Here is a 25,835-nt window from a genome sequence, read left to right as displayed (position 1 = left end):
GCCCGACTACCTGTCTCCGCTAATTAAGAAGTTAATTAATTAATTTTATTTTATTATCGCCGTAATTGCTGTGTCTAGTCATCTCAAGATGACTCCCACCGTAGAAAACATAATTATGAAGGCAGCCAACAAACATTTCGTTTCCCTTATTTTCGATGATTTTCAGACTCATTTCTTGAAACACCCTGCATAGTAGTCTACCACGTAAAAGTGCTTTAATCCGCGCTGTGAGTGCGATTCGCTGGCCAACCACATTCATAATGCGGCTTGGAAACAATGCAACAACCTTCATCCACCCGTTTCGGATCTTACGTTTGCAGGTCGTGAGGAAATATGGTCTGGAAGGCTTCTACATGGACATCACCTACCGAGAGTTCACGCCTGAGATGCTGCAGTCCCTTATTCATGCATCGAAGCAGTGCTACCAACACATCACTTACGAGTGCTTCAAGGCTCCCCTTGGGTAAGAAGAGCCAAACCGGCAGTGCTTGCCGTATGAACTTTATTCTAAGCACAGTTGCGCACGTCACCGAAAAAAAAAAAAAACCTATTACAATCGGTTACTTTTCGAGGGCCTCTACACCTTGTCCAGATTTAGCAGCAGCTGTCTCTCGACGTTTTCGTCGGTCATTTTTCCGCGTTTCCTTGTGAACATGTCGGCTGTAACGCTAAGGACCCTGTCCATGGATGCACTGAAGGAAATTGCGCTGTTGTGCCTTTCGAACCATTTGCGCACCAGTTCGTAATTGCGCAGCGCTTCGAGTAATTGAGTCCGAGTCGTCGCGATGTGTTTCATTGCTGTAGGCGCTTGAAGAAGGCCCGTTCCACGCGTCTGCGGACCTCCAATTTCAACGCGATCGCGTTAATTATAAAGAACTGGTTTCGTGAAAATTCTGTTGTTGGGGTCGGCGTCTTTGGTTGGGAGCGCAAAATCAGCGTTGTCTGCCGCAAGAAGGGTCATATCGCAGAAGCTTGTCTGTCTAAAAAGGCTAAAGCATGGGAGTACCAAGGAAGCCATTGTTTAGAAGAGAAGGACGAAATGTTAGAACAACAGGATGACTGCTTCCCTACTGTTTTTCGCACGGGACCGCAGATAACAACCACATCTAAGTTCGTCGTGACGGTACAACTGTCTGGTCGGCCACTCAAGGTGGAAGTAGACTCGGGAGCGGCGTTCTCTATAATAAGTGGAGTGACTTTCGCTCGTCTCTGGCCTCATGGTGCCCCGGTGTTAAGAGAACGTAAGCTCGCCCTACGGAGGTGGTCGGGAGAATGTTTAGATATCCGGGGTTCCGTGCTCATCGATGTTTCTTTCAAAAACAACAAAGCCCAGCTACCTTTTCTCGTGGCTAGAGGAGTTGGAGCCAGCTTGTTAGGAAGAAATTGGTTCGAAAGGCTGGGAATTACGATCCATGGGCTGAACAATCTCACGGGAACAACCATCGAAGAAATCTTAGCCAAGTTCTCTGCGGTATTCGATGAAGCTCTCACTGGGCATTCAGGGCCACCTGTACGCATTGACCTGGCTGAAGACGTGACACCCAAGTTTTTCAAATGCCGGCAAGTGCCATTTGCTTAGCGCGATGCCTGTTTGTCGAGAACTCGACAAGTTCGAAGCCCAAGGCATAATCGAGTCAATCTCCGCCTCGGACTGGGCCACGCCATTGGTCGTGGTGAGGAAGAGGAATGGGTACTTACGATTGTGCGAGGACTACAGAAGCACAGTGAACGCGAGCATCAAGCCAATAGCGTGTCCTGTGCCAATGGCAGCTGTGTTGCTTGCAATTCTTCGAGAAGGACATATCTTCTCCTGGTGGTTGGAAGTAAGACAAGTGCCGTCACAGTCTACTTACTCTGCAACGGATGTGCTGCTATCACTGTTCGCCACGTTTAGCATACCGCAAGTGATAGATGCCGATAAGGGAACAGCATTCGTTTCGTCCGAAATGCAACGCTTCTTCAAGCTAAACATGATCAAGTACGTAAAATTAGCCCCATACCACCCGCCTACAAATGGGCAAGCGCAACGAATGTTGGCAGAAGTGAAGATGGCACTCAAGAAAATGTCTGACGAGCCTTTCCTGCTGCCTTTCGTGGTTTTTATTCAAGCAGCATACGACACCATACACCACAACGCAGAAAACGCCTGCAGATTTAATGTTTGGAAGGCAGCTGCCATCCTATCCGGATGCGCCACAACCGCGAAAAGATACCCAGAAGGGGAGGGTGGATGAAATGACAAAATATTATGTGCCAGGCGACAAGGTGCGCATAAAGAATTTCCTCAACAACTCCACATGGCTACACCTGTAGTAGTGGAAGAATGCGGCAAAAGGTCGTTTGTGGTGGTACAGCCCTCATGTAGATCATATGAAAAGACGATACACACGGGGATTGAAAACGCCGTTCAAGAATCGCCCTGTTATTCGTGGCCAGGAAACGATTCACGCGAAGACACCCGTTTCACGACAATGCTAAGTTCAGGTGCCGAGCGTGCGACAGAAGATGCACCCACAGCTTTTGACTCGTCTCCTGATGCGTATACGGATTGGCCTACTGAAGCAGGGACGCCGAAAAAAACGCTGGCAACACAACACTCCCGACGCGTTCCAGACTGTATGCCGCGCAGCCGCTATGGTCGTATTATGAAGGCGCCATATATACTGAAGCAGGGACGCCAAAAAAAAAAGAAAAATCACAGCATATCCACGTGGTGAATGATGATGAGTGGGGCGATCGCTCCGGAGGGAATCATCGGTAAACCGTGGATCTTCTGTGTAGCGCCCCATCAATCATCATATAAAGAGTGAGAAACACTGTGTGTATATTACAAACATCAAACTTTTATTTTTCTTAATTCCATGATGCTTGGCTTGCGTTGTCTCTTCATTATCACGGCTTTATGGTCCGTGAAATGAAGAGATAGCGGTTCCTGTACGGGTTGCAATTGGAAATTTCAAAATACCAGGTCTATACACGTCCCTCGGATGGTCGTTGGTTTCATATGATCAAAGGACGTGCACATGAGAGCATGTTTGGCTGCCATGTGTTGTATTAACCACTCATTGTTCTTTTCGGTAATATCGACATTCAGGTCACGAACTAACACAAATGGTGTATTCTTGTACTTGTCATAATTACACAATGCCGTGTCAATGAATGTCTTGACATTCCCACTCGACAAATTGGGTTCAAAGTACATGGTCATGATGATGCATCCATCAAAATCGATGGCAGCATATTCACAGTTGCGGCTCTCTGTCGTTGGTAGTAGTTTAGGATTTTGTGCCTTTTCTGTTTGTTTGACGTATACGGCCGCACCACCTGCAGGACGCTCTGCATCATCGATGCACACGACTGGAACGTATCCTTTGATATACGGTCTTTTGGCGTTCCACGTCTCGGTATGACACAGAACGCCCACCGCACTTAGTGTGGGGTCCCGTTTCACATCGTCTACATGCTTAACATGTCGTCTTCGGGCGTCGTTGAAAACACGTTGAAAACAAAGAAGAAAGAAAGCCACACAGGCGAACACGCACGAGAGTCTCACTCGTCAACGTCGTCTTCTTCTTCTACTGCATAGCAGAACGCGCGCTTCTCACGAACTAGACGTGGCTACTACAAGGCTACTACAAACAAACGTACGAACAAACGGAGGATGGACAGACCCACGGCATAAGGAGCTTCACCCCTAAAACGCAGGCCACACAACGCTCCCAACGCGTTCCAGACTGTATGCCACGCAGCCGCTATGGTCGTATTATGAAGTCGGCAGAGCGACTAGGCATTTGAATATGCCAACATGGAATTGACTTAGAAGTGTTAATAAGGGTCACTAAAGGCGGGAAGTATTATATATGAGCGTTTGGGACAGTGCCGGACGGCTTGTGTTTAAAAAATCACGCCATCTCCCGCTAAAGGGGACCATGAGGTGATGCGAAGCAGCGTTTCGGCATGTCGAGCCCGCGTTTCAAGGGGGTGGGAAAGGAGGAAAGGGAGTTGAGAGGGGGGTGGAGATGAGGTGTATGGAGAGGGTTTGCGCATGCGCAGTAAGAGTGGTCACGCCACACACCACCGGTTTGAACTCCGCCATAAGATGCTTCGCATCTAAAAGGGAGAGCTCTAAGCTGTCTCACATAAGAATCGACAAACAACTGTTTGTTGGCCGCAAAAACGTGCTATCAAGCGCGCCGACGTTGAAGAAAATGGACTTCAATAATACTGTGGGAGGTGCATCCTCGTGTTCCTGGTTTTAAATGACATACTGTGGGAGGTGCATCCTCGTGTTCCTGGTTTTAAATGACATACTGTGGGAGGTGCATCCTCGTGTTCCTGGTTTTAAAAGACTTTTGGACATTTACGGCGCGGTTCTGTGGAGATAACGTCAGCAACAACGAGACAAAAGTACTACTTTTGTCTCGAAAATGCAGCTTTTATTTTGCAGTTACGCAAACACTACCATATATACTGAGAGAAATGCTTTATTATTGCATGCTTAATATCTATGGACGTTTGCTCTCGGCACGCACGGATAAATCCCGGGATCGTAGCTACGCTGTAAAATATTGGGCGGCGATTGGCTTTCGAACCTACGACACGACGCTCAGAACCCGAGTGTTTTACCCAGTGGGCTAAGACGCCGACGCTTGCAGAAGGTGAACATGAACGTGTTGTACTGGCGGAACTACAGCAAGACGCTGAGGAACGCTACAAAAGAAGTTGCGCGGTTCCTCATGCATTCGCCTAAGACGACTGGAAGGCAAAAGCCGTCTTCTTCTTTTTTTGCTTCTTCTTCTTCTCTGTTGATTGTATTTATCCTTACCCCTCTCCCAAAAGCTTTCTGCACCTAACGTGGTTTTGCACTGCCTCCAGGATCGGGGGTATCGTAGCGTTCTGCACCTCACGTGGCAGCACTGCCTCCGAGATCGGTCCACGTTTGACCAAGCGACTATGTCGTGTGATGACCTCAGAGTGTGACGTCACGTTCTGCCGCCTCATGGTGACATGACGATTACGTCATATTGAGGCAACAAATTCTGACTACCTTTGACGTCATGATGACGTCATCGCGTGATTATCTTTTGCATCACTTCGTGTTGACACCGATGCCGCCTACGATAACTTTTCGTGTTTGATGAGGCATCTAGCTGAGGCTTTCACCTTAAGGTGGTGTGAGACTTCCATTGGTCAAAAAAATTCGATTTTGAGATTTTGCAATCATCTGACAGGGAATTTCTTTATCTTTCAGAAAATTTATCACACTTGGGTAGTCGCGGCTTCAAAAATAATCTTGGGTCCTTTTTCGTGCGGGCGTACCTCTACGTGATCTCTGCGTTTTTCTCAAAACAACATTTTTGGAAGTTTGTGTTCTTTTTGCTCGGGAACTATAGGACATAAGCAAACAAAAATTCTCGCATATGTAATTGGTGCCATTTACATAACTGGAACTAGAATCAGTAGCCTATAGGTATTTGTATTTTTTTAGTATTCAAAAAACATTCATAAGTTGCAATTTTCATACATGTACAAAGATAAAAAAACATCACAAATCTAGTTTTGTTAAACGCTCACAACTTTAGTTCCACTTCTGCAAAGCGTTGATTGCTAGCTTTGTACAAAATTGCAGTGCTCTGCATGTAGCAGATCTTTACAACAACAGTACATATGTAGAAAAACTAAAAAAAAAACATGAATAAAAAGCACTAAGCACAATTTAAATCTAATTTTGAGCTCCAATGCAACCTGCATCTATCTTTAAAGGGGCACCGACACAAACATTTCAGCCTCGTGTTTTTTTGCTGCAATGTGTTGCTGGGGGCCTGTTAGTCATAACACGGCACATCGTTTGCTGCAGCGCGCGACAGGTAAATAATTACAGGCTCCTCATTACCGACCAGTGTCAGTTTCGGTTTCAAAAACGACAAGCCTCCGGGTGCAACCATCACCACCTAGCGGCTGCAGCGCTCGTCACGTCAGCGCACAGAACTGTGACGCACTTCCGCACGGTTCGCGAGCAGCCGCCGAAAAGTAGGCTGCTGGAGCAAATGCGGCAAAAAAACATGGCGGCTATGACGTCATCATAACTTGTTGCAGCGTGGTCACGTGACGGAAGCAGGGGTTCCCCAGGGTGTCCTTTGAGAGTGTCAATAGAGCGAGGATATCGATCGCTTACGCAAACTTCAAAATTCATTTAAAATACCTTGCAAGCTATCTTCGCCGTTGATATTTTGCAGATGATATACGCATGTTCACGGGAATCAATCCCGCAGGCTATCTCGGCCGCGAAATTTTGTGTCAGTGCCCCTTTAAAGTTCCTTGCAAATTTTATAGCCATAGCTTTTATCACCACTGTTGTAAAGCCGAATATTGAAGCTCATTTTCAAAATCTCACCCCGCCTTATAAAAAGAAACGCACCTTGCCGTTGTCGCCCGACAACCACGTTCCATAGAACGCCGCAACGTAGAACAAACGTGGAAACACAAGGGCGTGATAATGGAACGTCACTGGGATCAGAGGGCGCACTACTAACGTGTTCGTTGTTTCATGCTGGTCTCAACCTTTCGGTGTTGCGACCACACTCCTCCCTTTCCCGATTCCTTGACAGTGTTTGCCGCAATTAAATCCCAGCAGCATACGAGGAGGAAACAGCAGGGGATTGTTAAAAAACGCTTACGCATGGTTTAGGCAAGCCGTCACATAGGAGAATCTGCGTGGTATATTTTTCCGTTGAGAACATCATCTCCCGGGGCTCTACTTCTGACCCGAAAGAAACAGACGCGGCGGTCGCATTTCGATGTAGGCGAAATGCCAGAGGCCCGTGTACATAGGTTTTGGTGCACGTCAAAGAATACCATGGTCTCTAAATTTCCAGAGCACTACGCTCCGGCGTGGCAATCTTGTTCAGGGTTTGGTATACGAAACCGCAAAAAATATCATTAAGGTGACAGCCTTAGATGCCTCATAAAATGCGAAAAGTGACCGTCGCTGTCGGAGCCGTCAGCACGAGTGATACAAGAAAGAGAAAGAAATCGTCATGCGACGACGTCATCACGTCACATTGTCCCTCGGTTAAAGGTGGGGCGATCTTGGAGTCACTACTAAACCACGTGAGGCGCAGAGAGCTTCCAATGCCTCTGATCCCTGAGGCAGTGCAAAACCACGGATGCACCACCTCAGGGATCGAGCTTGACTGCGGGAAACTGTAAACGATCCGACTAAGACCTCTCCTTTATTTCATTAACAACAAACTGAATTGCCAATAAAACAAATGTGACTTCCTGTTTTTCCTCTTCTCAACTCATTTTAATTAATCTGCACGCTTGTGCTTGCCGTCGTATGCGGAACCCAGACTGGAGAGCTACACGTGGTTGGAGTCGTCGTCGGGCCGCCACTACGTGACGAGCATCGGCAGCGGCCGACCCGCCTGGTGCCAGTGTGCCGAAACGCGAAGCTGCTCGAACGCTTCGCGCCTATGCAACTGCGACGTGGCCGACGGCCGCTGGCGGCTTGACGAAGGCATCTACGACCGACCCGAGGACCTGGGCATCGTGCGCATATACATGCTCCAGCCCAAAGGACTGGCCCACGACGCGGAAGCCCGGATGACCCTGGGACCTCTCGAGTGCACCGATACCAGTGAGTGATAGACTTATATGTTTTGCAGCGTGTACCACTTTATGCGAATATTGAAGGTTCTTTTTTTTTTGGGGGCGGGGGGGGGGGGTGGAGTTAAGAAACCCCTTTGCTTCCTGTGTTCAATCTCCATGATGGCACATAAACATCTGAGTCCTTTCGTTCCTGTGAACTCTTGTGGTTTGACATAAACCGATATGATGTTGTATAATATTTATTTTTTTATTTATTTACTCTCGTACCCACAGCGCCATTTAGGCATTACAGTGGGGGGGGGGGGGGGGGGGGGGCGTTATACATAGCAGTTTGAACACCCAATGGTAGTCCACAATAAACAATCAGTTACAGCAAGATTGACGAAAAATACGCATTACATTACAACACCGGTTGGCAAAAACAAAAAAAAAACACACACACACACAATCATAAGCACTAAGAAGCAACACTAGCATATATGGATGTCAACGCAAATCACCAATGTAAAAAAAAAAAATATTGTACATCCTGTAAAATGCTACTTTTATTCTATGTAATGAGTTGTTAGGCACTTTCCTATCATGGTACGCTGCGCATAGTGAGAGAAAAATAAACAGCCAATGGATTGACGGCCCTAATATGATGGACGAACAATGCTCAGTTTTAGAGGCCTTACCTTGCTTACGATAAATATTTGTCAACTACAAGCGAGTTTGTGTTACAATTCACGAACAGCATGTTTGTAACTGCTTGTCACAGGTTTCCTCACCGGAAAGAAGTGAGGCATTAGAAATAAGAAAAAAAGGAAAGCAGTAGTATTAGCTACAAAAGCGGCTGCCCTTGACGCTAGGAAACGGAAAAGCAGAATGCACTGATAGATGACGATCATTCTTTCGGAACAAGGCAAGCCTGGAAAGGTGGAAAAGATTCAAGATTATATTGTCGCAGAATGACACCCTGAGAAGTGCAATGAGATTTACACCGTGCAAAGTGCAAATGCGTCTCATAAACACGTGCGTACCGTTATTGAAGCTGTTTCCGCGATAACATCGTTCTGCACACGCGAAAAAAACTTTTGAAATGTGTAAACATTGTCGTTAACGGAAGAGAATGAAACAGCCTAAACACCTAGGCGATTTAATTAAACGCAGCTCACTCTTTTCTTAATTGAATCAATTAGAAGGCTCATATTCAACATCGATGTTTCTAGCACATTGTGTAATCTATAAAAACACATACGGATATTTATACCATACAGAACAGCGCTATTGTTTGAACATTGTTTTTGAGTACGGCTGGGATTGCGCAATATCAAATTCTGTGGAAGTTATCTACTAGATGTATTCTTCTTTTGCCACTTCGCCTACACGCGTGGTCTTACGATGACTTTTCAGCTGTTAAGGACGTACTTAGCCTTGGTGCTTTACAAGTGCTTCAACTTTTGTCATCCGCTGTGCAGACACGCAGCAGTACGTGATCACCTTCAAGACGGCGCCCTCGTACCTGGAGGTGCAGACCGGCTGGCGCCGAGGAGACCTGGCCTTCAGCTTCCGAACGTCTAGCAAGCGAGCCGTGGTCCTCTATCAGGCGGCGCTGCACGAGAAGCACGGTTACCTGCTCGCCATGATCACCAGCGGTGAGTGCAGACCCACGTGCCCTCGAAGCATGCCACCGCATTATCTTTAAAATCTTCTAGCCAGAGTTCCTGAAGCATACAAGTTCGAAGCCTTGGTGAATTAACATGTGGGAGTGCCTCTCTGTCGGGGCATGATTCACTGTCGCGCCATCAATGAGCAACAAGATTAAACTGGTCATAAAGTGTATGATTAAAGCTGCACGAAGTGGGTACACGAATGAGAATGATGGCCGTGATTGAAAGTACAATTTATTTGTCTATTCTTACAGTGTGTGCACATGCCTGGTCTGTTCATCCCTGCTGAAGCGTCTCGTATGTCATTCCAGTAATTCCATGTTTCCTTACAGAATCCACGTGAATTTCATACCAAGTACATATCAGTGCCCTAAATATCCGTAAGAATCTTACGCTAACATATGGAATTATTGGAATAGCATTCGGAGCGTTTCAGTAGGGATATGTTACCATGACAGATGTCATGTTACCATAAAGACACACGTGGCGGCATTATGGTAACGCGACATCTGCCTGGGTTGTCTACTGGTGGTAAAAGGGAGCCAACGTGACACGTCACCAACCCTGTAAGATTACGTAGACGTATTGCCTTATGCTATCTTATGTAAATCTCTTCGCAATAATCTGTTCGATCATCGCAGACTACGAGCTCTCGTTCGAGTACACGGTGAACGGCGAGCCCCGCATCGTCAAGCTCCTGTCGCGCAGCCGCCTCAACACGGGTGAGTGGCAGCAGGTGTGGCTGGACCACGACACCCACCACATGCGGTTCACCGTCAACCTGGACTCCGTCATGGTCGACCTGGCGAAGGACGAAGGGGTCGGGCCCTTCGAAGGCCCTCTTTACATCGGCGGCGCACCAAAGTAAGCACTGACTTTTGCCCCTTAAGGTTTTCCATAAGAACGGACGAGATATGGAGCTGCAAGAAGGGCAAGGCAGCTTTCCTTCTATGCAATAACTTGTGCACAGGGGGGGTGCGTCCCGTCCTTGCTACAATTGTTGCGTGCAGTGAACGTTTCATATGTTTGGCCAGCGCCTTCTCTATTATAAATAGAGAAGGCGTTGGTTCGACCATGGCCACGCGTGTAAATGAGAACGCGCGTCGCGTCTCCCTCTATAGTCGGATACAACTTAAGAAGCCAGGAGAGGCCACGCCCAGGCAACCGAAGCGCGGCAACTGATCGCCTCCGCGACTAAAGAAATAGTCCCGCTCATGCACGCCCCGATGTTCTCCGAAGGCGGAGCCACCGGCCGTCCCGCTCATGACGTCAGTCACGAGTGCGCGCCCATTGGTGCAGGCTTGTGTTCATCCGCCTTTTAGGAAGAAATGCCGCTGACGTCTAAAGTTGTATCCGACTGTAGTTCGGCTTCGTTCATGGCCGAACACGTGAAACGCTGCATTGCATGCAACAATTGTAGCAAGGACGGGACGCACCGCCAATGAGCATGAATTTTCATAGTGCAAGAAAGCTAGCTTGGGAGGTCTTGCAACTCGTATTACCGAAGGTACGTTACGTCAAAAGCGGTCTATTTCAAAGTTTCCGATTCGTTACTGAAGCAACAAAAAAAAAATAACGAAATGTTGAAAACCACTATATACACAATTCTAGCAGGGTGATATATGCAGAATTCTTGCAAGCGAAAATGAGGGCGTAGCATCGGTAAAAATGGTGGGTGATCCAGACATGCGAAATGGTTTCTTGACTTTTTCAGTGACAATATTTGAAAATCGTGTTTACCGGAAACGTCGGCACGCCTCGATGTTTCCCAGATAATTTACGCTAGTAGTGCTAGCCTCTCTTTATTTTCGTCAGCACCAAGTTATACGGTAGTGCCGTCAAATCTTAGTCAGATCAGGCTGTGAAGCTTGTGTGTAAACAATCGTAATGCAAGAAATTACGGAAAGTAAATAGACGATGATACGTTGATGCTTCCCGCTTCTTCGCTATTCGCCTCTTGAAAATTATTACGATAGCAGTTATGGGAACATTCCAAATCCCAATTCGCAGTCGTCATGGCGCGTGATTCGAAGGTTGTGGGTTCGGGCCCCACCGACGGCAACGATGTTTTTTTTTTTGCAATTACTACACTACAGTTAAAAATAAAAAAATAATGTAACCTGTGCTTTCCTTGGCTTAACTGTCTGTTGGCTTCATCAGGTTGTGTCAAACGAAACAACCGGCCCCTCGAACAATTCCGCTTCTTCCGTATATATCCAAAGCGCGATAAAATCCTATTGCGTCGAGTTTGCGGTATACGCTACGGTATCGAGGCAAAAGCTGGCGAGGAAGCGAATTCCCGCTCATGGGCATGAGAGGGATTGAGGCAAGGGTACTGTCGCTTGAGCAGCAACTCTCAAGTCTGCGTTGCTTGAGCAGCAGCTGCGAACTTTGCCCATAAGCGTGGTGTCACGAGCGCTGGCGGGCGTGCTATCTCGACAGGCATGAGGGGATGGCTCGCAAACTGTCTGTGCTCTCGCCGCTTATTTCGGGTTGAGAGACCAGACAGCACACTCTAAGAAAAAAGGAGTCCTTTGACTCCTTTCGTAGAGTGCTGACTTGCCACGCATAGGACTCTCTTTAAGGAGAGAGGTGAACACTCTTTGGAGATCATTACACCCTCGTCGGAGAGTCGTGTGACCCACAAGAGAGTCAACGTGCCTCTTTAAAAAGAGAGTCATATACGTGTCAAGTCAGGACTCTCCGAAAGGAGTCACACGTACTCTTTTTTTTCTTGGAGTGCACGAAAACCGCTTCGTTTTCTGGAGCACCCGTATTCCCTTAAACCAATGCTTTGCCGAGTGACGCGAGATCAGATCCAAAAAGAGTTAGCTGCCAGCCTTAATTCTTATAACATTCCAATTTGTTGCCGTCGCATTCACGTATTGCTTCACCCTTGCGGCGAAACTGTGATTCTTTTCATGCATGCTGCTTCCCTTCGTGACCATAAATCAAAACGAAAGAGTTAAAGACAATTCGTATTAGACTTGTGTTTTGTTTCACCCTGATTCGCAGTCAAGACATCTTTCGCTGCAGCGTCCTAAAGCCGATCGTACACGTGAGACGTACATAGAACGGTCATTTGCTTCGTTTCAGGGACCTGCTTACGCATCCGGACATCACCGAAGGCTTCATAGGGTGCTTTAGAGGACTGATTATCAACAATCACGTTGTAAACCTTTACAACCACCTAAGTCGCAGGTGAGTTGATTTGTATACATTTGGTTTCAACACGCTGTTTTAGGCTTTTTATGTGTTCCTTTCCTGCACCTCCCGTAGTTTTGTACAACACAAAACAACAATCGCACAACTGAGCGCTGCTGCGGGTTTTCTTCATTGTGCCTCTGAGCAGCTCAAAGTCATGATTAATTGATATTTAATATACGGGTCTTAAATGACATCGGCGTGTTTGTTACTGCGTTTTAATTAATATTTACCCTTAGCTTTAGGCGGACATGAATCAACAATGCACTTTCCTTTGAACATTGTCCAAAATATGAGGGGTTTCCTTTTTTTTTTCACTGATTTCAAACAGACTTCAGGGTTGGATGTCGCTTTGAAATTCCGTAGTCCCGGTCTAAAAACCACCGTTGTTCCAACGATAGAGTTCTCATAAATTAAACGTAGTCTTTTGTGTGCAATATGCTTTATCCACTCTTTTACTTGTTTTTCCCTTCCTTTAGGACGAGAGACTGGTGAGTGTTCGGATCACCAAAACTTTAGCATGGTGACTAACCAGCACGCATACAAGGCCTGTTGCTCTTGTTAATAAATCCACTAATACCAACAAAGTAAACTGCACGTCAAACGGAAACTTTCCTCACATTCCACTCTTCATAGCACCATCTATCCTGGCACTTCTTCTTATGTCTCTGTTTCGCAAACTTAATGCAATGCTGACGATAAATGCTTAATCGCAATAGTGTATGGAAGATAGTACTGAATCTTATATGGAAGGATTGCTGTAAAATTTTCTTGCCTGTTATGGGGCATCACAGTGATGCCGGTTGCGAAGTATACACAGCTTTCGTTATTTTGTAGTTCAGTCAATTTCTGAAGCAATGCAAAGCGACGGTTACGTTAAGCGTGACTTACCACATGGTTCGGTCATGTTCATGTCGAAGTGCGCACGCGCAAACATTTCATAACTGCTAAGCTCCACTACATAGTTTACAACACTACATATTCAGGTTAACAAGCCGGCTTTATGAGTATCTGCAAAAGTAAAGCGTCTGAAATGGAAAGGCATTGTTTCCGGGTTGGACGCGAGGACGAAGAATCCTTAGCGTTATTTTGTTTGTACAGACTTGAAACCTCCACTGCAGGACTGGTTTGTACTTTTTATTATGGATGCTTTCTACGAAAAAACCTATCAGTCGAGGGTGTTCCACTAATCGTCCATATTTGCAGCAAAAGCAGTTTCATTTTATGTGCACCTGAGTGGATTATTTAAATTCAGAATGTGGAATTATGGTTATTGAAAACGCGACGCTGCTTTTTTAATACGTTACTCACATTTTCATCATCTCTTCTTCTGGATTACAAATGTTTGGGGTAACACGCGTCGTTTCATGCGCAAGACGACGACGGGTCAACACTACACAGTCAGAGAACGTCTTATGCATTTGTGCCGGTGATGCGCTCTTGTGTTTTGTAAGCTAAACATTATTAGCATCGCAACTGAGCCCTTCGATTGACAGCTTTAGAGACTACCTTTTATATTGCGTCTTCCGAGACCTGTTAGTCTTAGTCACTGCATAGTCTCTCGCAGTTTCTGACGCTATATTGTATAATATTTTTTTTGGCCATGTGTTGCGAGGCACACCTCACAAAAATGCCTGAATATTAAAGCTGATCAGTGCCACAATTACGGTGTCTACCAATCATTCCGCGGAGCTCGGATTAGTGATTTACCTATGATAACATAAGTGCAAATCATAGGAATAACGAGAACAGTACATTTTATGAACGTATAGTTATTTTGTTAAGTGATTCATAGACAAAGTTCCTCGGCAAATGTAACCTCAACCACACTGCCAAGCGTCGGAGTAGTTAGTTACAGAGAATATAAATTGTCAGAAATAAGAGCAGGTGAGTATATTCTACAAAAGTACATATTATTGTCAATATATGTTTGGTCAAGCTTTAGTTTGGGCATTATAGGAGCGAACCTAAACTTAGCGTCAGTATGTGTAATTACTAACAGTTTCCAGTTCACTTACTCACCTGCCTGTTCGGCTACTTCTCACCTTTCTTGCTTCTTTCGTAAGAAACTTATTCGAACCTTTCAGTGAAACCACTCGTTCTCTGTTTCAGCCGTTGTTCACACTGCACTCTGTACTCGGCTTTGTGCTCAATGCAACCCTTATTCTTTTCTTCTTCCTCGTCCTTTTGCTGTCGTCATGGTGATGGTGGGTTGCAGGGTGCCGGACATCGTGATGGACTGCCAGCCGTCGTGCTCTTCGAACCCGTGCCAGAACGGCGCCACCTGTCACGAGAACTGGGGCTCTTACAACTGCGAGTGCGAGAACTCGCTCGCGCACAGCGGTTTCAACTGCGAGAACAGTTGAGTGATGCCAGGAGTCTTGTAATTTTACTCTTCTCGCCCGATCAGTATTCTCATTTCATACGCGAATACATATCTTAACCATAGGTCGGCAAAAAATGCGGAGCTCACTCAGACTCACTCATGAAATATATTTTCCCTTTAGAGCTCACTCGGAATCAGACCCACCAGAATTTTACTCAGCTGGACTCACTCGGACTCAGACTCACAGAAATATTTCTAAGCCGGACTCACTCGGACTCAAACTCACCAAAGTATTACTCACTCGGACTCACTAAGACTCCCACTCATGACTCTATTTGAGTCTGAGTGACTCTGAGTGAGCCGACTCATGATTCCGTAAGCGTAAAATTGGATTTTTGACCATGGTGTGAATGCTCTTTAACATCAATATCTCGCATAGTTGGCGCTCTACTTCGGGCCTTTTGATCTCAAACGTTCAAATACGAGTTATCAGTGGTTACAATCCAGTAAAGACATTTTTCTTGAAAGTGGTGAATGACTCAAGATATTTTTATCAAGAACTTCCTGTGAAAGAGTTTGCGGGCGTAGGTCAACCTGCACCCCTCCCCCCTTCTGCGTAACTCACGCATCTGATTAATAAATATTGAGCTGGCGTATGAACCCTAGTGCTTTGAAGTATGTGTGAGTCGGCAGGAGTATAAACGTGAGCCGACATAAGGCTGACAGCAATGCTGAAGTTGTGTAGATAGAACCATAGGTCGGCAAAGAAGTGCAGAGCTCACTCAGACTCCCTCAAGAAATATATTTTGCGCTTAGGGCTCACTCGGACTTAGAATCACGAAAATTTCCCTCTACCGGACTCACTCGGACTCAGACTCACTAAATTTTTTTCTTGACCGGACTCACTCGGACTCGAGCTCACCAAATTATTACTCACCCGGACTCACTCAGACTCACGGCTTGATGGGAGTCTGAGTGAGTCGACTCATGAGTGAGTTTGCTGACCTATTATCTTAACCTACAACAATCGCATAAGTCATGAAAGATCTATTCGCGTTCTGTTGTGGTTGCGCTGAGCGAAAGGCACAAGGGACAACACGACACAGAGAACTGAACAGGTAGTGAGCAAGCTTTCAACTGTTTATTTTCGCAAAAGCACGTCAGTATTATACAAAAAGCAGTGATGATAGCAAAGAAATATGTCACACCGTGATATACATGAAAGCAAGTCATTTCAATTCCTTGGGTTCCGCGTGTGTAATGTTAACTAATCTAGCTGTCCTCAATAAAGTTAAAGGCTGCCTCGCTTAGGGCAATAGAATACGAGCACGCGTGATTACGTGATTTTAACATGAAATATGCATCTGATTTCGCGTGTCCTTTTAGAACTGCACTGCGCCAACTTCTACGTTTGATTGAAGGCGGGCTCGCATCCACATCTTGCGCAGTGTGTAGCAAATTGCCCCGGGGACTGAAGCATTTCGGTAGCATACCTGTGTTCTCTCAGCCTTATATTTATGCAACGCCTGGTCTGCCCAATATAGCTCAGCGGAACCACACTTGAATGCCGTACCAACTAGCCCAAGTGGAAGCTTTGTTTATCTATTCGCGCAGTATTCATAGTCCGACTTTCGTTACAGACCTAAGCGTCACAGAGCTTGCGCTTGGCCTTGCTGTTTTGTTAACCTTTGGACCCTAAACGCGTGAGCCATGCATGTAAGTGTGACAACAGTAAGATGTTTCTGTACTTCCACTCCTCTGTACGCCCGTCCCACTTTTGCAGTGGTGCGCAAAAGAAGGTCCGATTCGTCATAGGCGTCAGGTTTCCTAAATTTGTTTAGGTGGTTAGGGTGTTGAGGCCGAACAGGTGACCAGAACGAAGAGGGGTAGTGGGCGGTAACGCTGTCGAGGCCAGGCGGCGAAGCAGGCCCAAGTGAGTAGGGGTAGTCAATGAAACGATATCGCACTAATAAAAAAGAATGCAGTGGAAGCATGCAGAATATTCTTACTATTTCACTTTGAGCAACATCAATACACCGCACAGCAACAAACGTTAAGACAGTAGAAGAGAAGGCATCACACACACTATGCTGACTCTTCTCATCTGTCTTGCAGCGCTGGTTGGCGCGATCCTGAACCAACTTGGCCCTCGCCAGTGTGTTCCTGCAGTAATGTATATAGCTCGTTTAGCTGGCTAGTACACGTTTACTGGAGGCCAGTTTACAGACAATTTCCTAATATATTGCAGAAGTTACTTGGCTAACTAATGCGTTCGTTAGTCTAGTATAAGACAGCTAAACCCTTGTTTTAGTGGCTGCGATTCGACGCCTTCTCAAGTTTTGCTTTTATATCGGTCCTTTTGTCCTTTTCCCTAACCTGGACGCAGATCTGAACGAGAACTCGATGACGTTCATCACGTCGAGCTCGTGCTACCACCGGGCCACCCTGGGCAACGTGTCGGATCCCGTTCTCGAACAGGACATCCTGCTTAGCTTCCGCACCTACCAGTCTGAGGCCCTGCTCCTCTACTCGTTCAACCACCTCAACAACTTCGTGCAGCTGCACTTCGAGAAGCGCAAGCGCGTCGTCTTCACTTTCAACTCGCAGCGCTCCATCGTGCAAGGCTTCGTCGAGGCGCCTGGTGAGCTTGCGCTGCAGTTTGAATATTCGATGTAAAAGAAAAACACTTAGTCAATTTAAATTCGGAGAAGATCTCCGGGGCATCATCTGGGGCAATCAATGAATAATTTATTAAATCGAAAACCATAATTATATCTTATGAGTCAAGAGAGCTGGCGTCGGTGTGAGCACGAATGGTACTAAAAGTCACGTGACCGACTGATGACTCCGTGATAACGTCATCTGATGACATTGTTCGCTGACCTTATCAGATGACGTCCTTAGACCATGTAACCGACTGCCAACGTCATAGTAATCAAAGTAATTTAATGAGGGTCCCGTTAGAACACAGGCTTTCATCTGTCTCTCCCTATAGCGTTACCTAAAGAGATCGCCAACATTTGTCTACCGGAGCATAGCTGTAGTAATTTTACCATGTAATCAAATATTGTTGCTACAATAAACTTGACAAACATGGCTGCTCACCGGAACTGGAGACGACACGTAGCAAGAAAAGATATCGAGGCAGATTCAAGGTACTTTGTTTCTATGTCGGTTAACGTGAGCGTTTGGGTGAATCGGTACATCATCATCAAGGGAAATTTTACAGCGCTGATAAAACACGAACGGACGAAGAGAGAGGACACGGACCAGCGCTGACTTCCAACGAAGTTTCATTTCGGAAAAAGACACATATAAGTGGCGGAAAAATTGCAAGACTGCGCGAGAACGCAAGATACAAGCATTTGGCATAAAAAAAAAAAACAAAATACAAACTGGTGACAAAGTGAAAGCATTATCTAACAAGTGCATCCGCATGGAAGAGATAGTTCTATATCGGCGTTTATTCTTGTCGAGTATTGCCTCTTGTGCCGTTTTGCAGTCACGTTGAACAAACTAGCTCATCCATATGTATTGGCTCTTGGCGGCAGTATTCAAAGAAATGTCTTAGATAAACTCCACAATAGAAGACGACGTATAGATTGTACAGTCGATATTGAACAAAATTATTATTCTCACCGGAAAGCAGGGCATAGAGAAACAGACACAAGAGACGAGAATGAGACAATGCAAACGCCGTAGAGAACGTTCGTGTTGCCGGGTTCTCTTCAATAAGACCGACTGGTGGGCTAGTTGGCACTGCATATCTTACGTTTTAGCGCAAGCAAACAAGAGGACGAAAAAGAAGGCACCAAAACACAGCGCTAATAACAACCAATGTTTATTGCAACACGGTAACAGCATCAATACCAAAGTACAAGAAAGAGGGAAAGGGTGTCAAAACCACCTTCGCACCACGTATGGCTTTACTGCAGCAGCGCCACCGCTACCGCGACAAGAACACCATCTCTTTTTTTTTCAGACACCGAATAAGGTGGGCAGCTAACATAACCTTTGTTAATTTCAAACGCCTCAACAATGTCTGTAGTCATCTGATCTAAATTTTTTGCGACCACTTTAGTTCTGCGAAGCATGGGCTTACGACCACAGCGCATGAGTGTGCGGTAAGATGACCACTCGTTGCCAGTGTGCTTACATTGTTTTAATGTTCTCGCGTGCGGTCATTGAGGCATCTGCCTTATGTCCCATGTACTCTTTTCCACATGACGAGGTGATACAGTAGACAACACCTTCCGCTCAGGGTACAAACTCTTCGCGATGTTTTTTACTGCAGTTACTACGCTTCTGCGTGGGATTTTTTACACGTGCGCACAACCCAGAAAGCTTTAATGTGACGGAAAAAAAAACGACGTCCACCCCAACTATTTTACCAATCTTCTTTAGATTGTGGCTTACGTTATGCAGATATGGCACCACAGCCACTTCGTTTCAGCGTGTCTGCGAAGCGGTATCGGGACCTTCAATAGCACATTTTCTTATCAAGGTGCCAGCCACCGCCGTGAGCAGCTGCATGGGGTAGCCATCCGCGCAGAGGCGCGAAACTTGACTGCCAAAGCTTTTCTGTATGAGATGCTGACATGTTCTTAGGAGAGCATTTCTAAAACATAGATTGATGATGCCCCGTTTGACTAACTTAGAATGCGCTGACGCGTACGGAAGAAGGGACTTCTTTCCTCGGGGCTCGCAGCACCGAGCAAAGGGAGGTATTGGGCTAGTTGGTTTTTCATGATTACAAAAACTGCGCTACATTTACTGCAAAATACGAAGTTAGGGGGACACGAAACAAAGTGGACACTACAAGCGCAAACTATCAACTGAATTTTATTGAACAAAGCTTGAATGTAAGAAGACATCCAGGAAAGGGAACGATCAGTTTTTCGGAGAGGGTGGTGGGGGGGGGGGGGGCAATCTTGCTGCATTGTCTTCATGTGCTCCACGTGGGGTGATTGCGATGAGGTGAATGGGTGATTACGATTGCGACAAGTGGCGAAGGCTCAAAGTTCTTTTCCTAGTGTGCTGATTCAATTGCTATCTCTGGCTTCTGATGAATTCGATTTGCGCGTCGGTTCGTAGAATTCCTAGTAGAATTCCTTTCCTTGTCTACATATCGAACCAGGGAAGCGCATGCGTCAGTACAAGCTCCATTCTACTAGCCGACGCGGAAATCGAATTCATCAGAAGCCAAAGATAGCAATTGAGTCAGCACACTCGGAAAAGAACTTTGAGCCTTCGCCACTTCTCGCAATCGTAATCACCCATTCACCTCATCGCAATCACCCCACGTGGAGCACATGAAGACAATGCAGCAAGATTGCCCCCCCCCCTCCCCCACCCTCTCCGAAAAAGTGATCGTTCCCTTTCCTGGATGTCTTCTTGCCTTCAAGATTTGTTCAATAAAATTCATTTGATAGTTTGCGCTTGTAGTGTCCACTTTGTTTCGTATCTCCCCCCTAAATTCGTATTTCGCAGTAAATGTAGCGCAGTTTTTGTAATCGTAGCACCGACCCGTGTGAGGTATGAGTGCTAAAAATATGAAGGGTGAGGTCGAAGAACCTAATGCATCCATTGACTGGCTCTTCACATGTCATGGTTAATGGTTTGAGGCATTCGCGAAAAACTGAGAAAATGGTCGATGTAACAAGTGCCAAGCAATCACTGTCACACGGTAAAAACACGTGTCACACTATAAGAATACCTCTTGTGTGCCTGTATCTCCACACCTTACCTTCCGTGATGACGTTTTCAAGATTTGCCCTAAGCGATACCATACGAAATAGTGCATGACTTGCTGCGTGCCACATTCTTTTAGCCACGTCGTCACTGCTTCGTATTAGGCGCGAAGATGCAGTATTGTTTCTTAAATTTCTCTTTCAGACTTGGCGACAGGCCGCATCGTACAGGTGTTTGTGGACCGGCATCCAGACCACACTATCCTGCAGGTCAACGGGAACAATGTCACCATTCCCTACCCAATGACTTTCCTCGACACTTACTACAAGGACCCGTGGGTCAAGGGAGAGGAACTCGGTAAGAGTTTTATAGTGCGCTGCAACAGCACAGTTAGCAGCGCCCACACGGTGTGTCACTAAGACACAACCCGCACATTTTCATTTTCCTGCGCTTCTCTGTGCCGTTTGTGTTGGGTTTTGGTAAGGGCCGGCACAACCGGCATTGTCAGAACGAAAGCCTCCGAGATTAAAAAAGGTCTTTCGCGGCTTCTCCGCTAGGGCAAGGGTCCATGCGCCATGGCATCGTGAAAAAAAAGGCGGATTGGTCTCTGAAGGCGGCCCGCAGGGGATGCGATGACTTTACGTCTGGCGATTTTCGTTACGGACGTCACATCAGAGATTACGTTTGATTGCTTACCGAAGCATCGCTGTCTCGCCTTGCGAGAAACGAATTAGAACCTGCCTGTATTACGCCATATTATAATTTCTGACGGAAGTGCTTAGATACGTGAACCGCGACTGCGATGAAGCAAGCGACGTAAGCACATACACTAGCGCTCGCACATGTGTGTTGTATTCGTGTCAGTCACGCTGCATGTAACTAGGTGTGAACAAACTCGCCCAAGTCCTAGTGCTATTGCTAATTTGAATACTTTAGTTTCTGAATTGAACCCGGCCTTGTGCGTCATTCACCTACGATCTCTTTGGCTGCCTTCTTTTGAACGCGCAACCGCAGCTTCAAGTACTCTATTGTTGCATGCCTCGTTTATGGGCAAATACTTTATAAGGATGATATATTAGGGCATTCTCAATTGGCTCGAGCGTGTCGGGATCTGTAATCTATAGACGCGAAAAAAGAAAGGAGTAGAGACTCTCTGAGCGTATTCTTATGAGAACACGAAAGCACTATACTTACGAACTGCGCCGACTATTCCTATGAACTCTCCTTCGAGTCGGGACTTCCCCTACTGATGCGGGGATTCCCCTCTCATACGCCGCGGCGGTCGGTGATTGCCGCGGCATAGTGGAGCGCGTGCCGAGTTGTTCGCGCCGGTGTCAGTTCCGGTCAACGTTACTAGAACAAACTCAGTTTAAAAGCTCCGCCGGAGAGGCGGTCCGCGTGGCGGTCGCGAGAACTAGTGGCGCTGCAGTCACGTCTAGCTCCCGCGGCTGGCGCTTGTTGTGATCGGCGCCGCCGATGTACGAGCGCACGTGGGTTACAGCGTCGTCTGCGCTTCGTTAGCTCGTCATTTTTGCGACTGTTCTTGACCAGGCTTAGCGTCTTGTACGAAGATACGTGCATGATGTACGGAGCGTAACGAGGACGAAGAGATTCACGGTGCGGTATGCCGACTTGTTTTGCGCCGGGCTGCAAGAACGGCTACCGCAACGACGACTCCGCTTCACGACACTTCTTCGGACCTCCAAAAGACCCCACGCCATTCAAGCTTTGCATGGCAAAGATAGAAAGCTTACTGCGAAAGGCAAGGTCTGTGACGTTCATTTTGAGAGTGACGACATTGTAAAGCACTATCGTCGTGTCGTTGCGGGACAAGAAGTTTTGATCTCACGTGGAAAGTGGGAACTCGCGTCCGGTGCCGTGCCGCGCTTGTTCCCAGCACTTATACCCCACATTTCAAAGCCAAAATGTTCGGGGTTTAGGCGCAAATCCCCCCCAAAACACACGTCCCGCGAAAGCCCGGTGCCCAGTTTGGAGGAGCCGCCAGAAATATAACAGCAAACGACAGGCAGGCGATTACCTACGCTACCGAGACTGAGAGTTGTATCACACTGACATTCGATCAGTTGTCATCTGTCGCTATGCGTTCAAAGCAGTGGATTTTCGAGAGATTTTACGACGAGCTATCGAACAAGATGTGCGGAATATTTTACACTCGCCGGCTCGGGAACGGGCTGCGCAGCGCAATAATTTGACACGGTACACATAGAAAAGACGAGGACCAGCGCTGGTCCTCGTCTTTCCTATGTGTACCGTGTCAATTTTTTTGCGCTGAGCAGTTTAATAATGGAATACCAACTAGCCCAATCCCACAGTTTGCTTCGGGAACTGAGACTTACTTGTGCAAAAGATAATTGTAGTTGACGAGCAGTTTAACTGCTTTGTGAACGGCTACAGCACGAAACGCGAACGGCTGTCGTACAGTGTAAGAAGTGCTGCGGGCATGAAACATCTGCTCGGTGAAGTTGAAAAACTGAAGTTGAATACTGACGACTCTTCTAGCGACAGAGTACGCGCGAATAACTGCTCGGTGCTCACATCACGGCCGATCTGTTCGATTTGTTTAAGGCACCGTAGAAGGATGCGACGTATAAAGATGAGACACCGAAAATACAACTATCCGCCGAAAAAATTGCTCAGAGTCAGAGACGACATCTATTCGATATAATCGCACACTGAGATTTCATTTACCGAGTTCTCGTAAAATTTTCCGTTTTCGGGTCAGTATCCCTTTAAACCGTCACGAAAGCGTGTCTTGTAAACATTGCAAAGCATTGGTGATGTTTTTCGGGAAAGTTTTCTTCAATAAATTGTAGACAACACGAGTACTGTTTTTCTAGAACGTTTTTGTATCTCGAGTAAGTACACTTCTCTGTATACTATAAAGGCTTTTACAAACGTGTTTGGTTGTTCTTGGTCTAAATAAGACGGCAGCGGCTAAAATTGTGGTGGTAGTTATAAAAATTACGCTGAAAACCCTCATTCGCTTAAAAACTCCTATGCTTGGAAGTTAAGCGCAACGTAGACAGCTCAAATATTGTCACAGGGTCGTGACGTCGACGAAGGCAGCTGTCAGCAGGTCCGAGATAAAACTCTTTACTTGGCCGAACTTGTGGCCGGGAAACAAAGTCAAACTACAGCAATAGACTGATAGCGGCGAACAGAGCGTCGATCAACTGACAAGCAGTCAAGGGCGTCGGCTTTTATACAGGCGCTATCGAACTTTCCAGCGATATCGCTGGTGGCGGCGTTATCTCTCGACAAAGCTGGAACATTCGCGTGCGGCGCGCAATCTTACCAAAACGGTCTACTGCAATCGCGAAGCTTCTGGAACACTGCTTCGCGGACAGCGTTGATAACCGTCCTTGCTGGTCAAACCCGAATACATGAAAATAAAACAAGTGGGCGTGGCAATATAGACCGAACATCGAGTCTTAGCCAATCAATGAACAACGCACGCGGGCCAATGCATACAGACGACCTTATGCATATCCACCTCAGTATCCACCTAACTAGTACAATAAGAAAGTTGCCGCGCAGTTGCCGCGAGCAACTGCGCGGCGGACTGCAGCGTTATGCCGTGGCAGCAGACGACGCGCCGATAGTGGCGCAAGATGGAACTGCAGCGCCGCTAGTTCTCGCGACCGCCGTTCGGACCACCCTCCTCCGCTGGCGGAGATACGGAGCTTTGAAACTGAGTTTGTTCTAGTAACGTTGGTTCCGGTAGGAGGGGTCACGTGCTTTCTGCACACCGCTTTTGCGGACGCCAGCTGGGCGCTCGCTTCGTTAAAAGGAACACAGACCCCTCCGCGTGCCTTCCCAGCCTCACCGATAAATTCGCGCATGACCATAACCGATGCTACCCGCTGAAGTTACATTTCAATATTTGTGACGTTCAGTTGCTTTTTTGCACACTTCTTTTCAGCGCCCTCTTTTATTTTCACATATGGTTTTGATTATGTTAACGAATACACGGCATTTCACGTTTCTGATCATAAATGCGGCGATGTTCATGACATTTGACGCCACCTAGAAGAAAAATAAAACGTGTTCTCTACCTTTCTCTTTCGTTGCACTCAGAGCTTGTAAAACCAGCCAGAGGAACCTTCGAGAGTGTTCCCAACAGCCAGATGTACTTGGGAGGCGTCGACTTCGTCGGAGCAACCACCAACCTGCCCGGTCTGGTCGGCTGTCTGCAGGGACTACGCATCGGAACCACTCAGGTGGACCTTATCAAAGATGTCGCGAACCAAAATGTCACCAAAGGTAAATGCCCTTGTTACAGCTGTTATAACCTTTATATGTCACTTCTCTTCGTCTGTGTCGAATGGTATATGTGCTTCCAAACTTAGACAACGATCATATACAATATGCCTACTGAAATATATGAGTCGCTGCGCACGTGCCCGGAGGTGTTGGGCCGTTTATTCATGCCCCAGCGCTAAATTCGCTGCTCCAAAGCCTGGTAAGTTGAAAGAAAAAATGCTCTTAATTTTCTTACGTTTTGGAGCGCCATGATTACCTGCGTGATGGTGATACAGCATATTTTTAGGCACTATTTAACGAGGCACAGCTTACCGTATTGCCATAGTGGAGTGGACTGTGAATATTCTACTTTGAACAGTTTTCGACATACCTTTTAGCAAGATGAAAAGAAAAAAAGCGCTCTAGTTTCATTTGATGTAATTCATTCGTGTTCATTATTTCATCCTTGTTCTAGTTTCACTTGTCTGGACACTTCTCAGAACGACATGCATGACAGGAATACTTGCCCAAGAATTACAATAGACTGGAGTGAGCACGGCATGAATCAGGAAGTCATGAATGGCAGGTTACGGCTGTCCTTGAAATGAAAAGTCTTGTCACGATTGCATTCTGTCAGTACCAACCTAGCTATATTAAGTTTTGAATGTACACTTGAATGAAGACTTCTAGGAACGAGAATATCTTACCCGATACCGCTTTACGGAGTAACAGTTGACGCGAAGTCGTGAAAATGTTTTTTTTTTGTCTCTTGTCTACATTTTTTCAGGACAAATACGTCCCGGCTGTAAGATGATGTGCGACTCCAAGCCCTGTCATCACAGCGGGCTCTGCATCGAAGACTGGAAGAACAACCTGACGAGCTGCGACTGCTCTATGACGTCATACCAGGGAGATATCTGCCAGACCGGTGAGTCATCGAAAAATCCGACGCATGAAATACACTGACTCATGGTCATGGGGCGGGGGGGGGGGGGGGATTCCATCGGACAACCAGGCAGGTGCCTGAGCATTAGGTTGAAAGACACGAACACTCATTGAACACCAAGAGGTATGCTCATTTGCCTTCG

At 46.6% G+C, this 25,835-nt stretch overlaps 1 protein-coding gene across 6 annotated transcripts in view; it reads left to right on the top strand.

Moving 5' to 3' along the window:
* Nucleotides 1-25,835, top strand: part of LOC119372051 (axotactin) — a 241,583-nt gene that overhangs the window by 163,928 nt on the left and 51,820 nt on the right. For all 6 annotated transcript variants that reach the window (XM_049419694.1, XM_037642504.2, XM_049419696.1 and 3 more), the window contains exons 15-24: nucleotides 321-463; nucleotides 7,353-7,639; nucleotides 9,072-9,248; nucleotides 9,905-10,127; nucleotides 12,360-12,464; nucleotides 14,686-14,828; nucleotides 17,180-17,434; nucleotides 20,689-20,841; nucleotides 24,583-24,768; nucleotides 25,535-25,675. In XM_049419694.1, coding sequence (XP_049275651.1) covers nucleotides 321-463; nucleotides 7,353-7,639; nucleotides 9,072-9,248; nucleotides 9,905-10,127; nucleotides 12,360-12,464; nucleotides 14,686-14,828; nucleotides 17,180-17,434; nucleotides 20,689-20,841; nucleotides 24,583-24,768; nucleotides 25,535-25,675 — 1,813 coding nt within the window. The remainder of the gene's footprint in view (nucleotides 1-320; nucleotides 464-7,352; nucleotides 7,640-9,071; nucleotides 9,249-9,904; nucleotides 10,128-12,359; nucleotides 12,465-14,685; nucleotides 14,829-17,179; nucleotides 17,435-20,688; nucleotides 20,842-24,582; nucleotides 24,769-25,534; nucleotides 25,676-25,835) is intronic.

Source organism: Rhipicephalus sanguineus, chromosome 10, assembly GCF_013339695.2.
Source record: "Rhipicephalus sanguineus isolate Rsan-2018 chromosome 10, BIME_Rsan_1.4, whole genome shotgun sequence".
NCBI lineage: Eukaryota > Metazoa > Arthropoda > Arachnida > Ixodida > Ixodidae > Rhipicephalus > Rhipicephalus sanguineus.
This window is presented reverse-complemented; position numbering and strand designations above follow the sequence as displayed.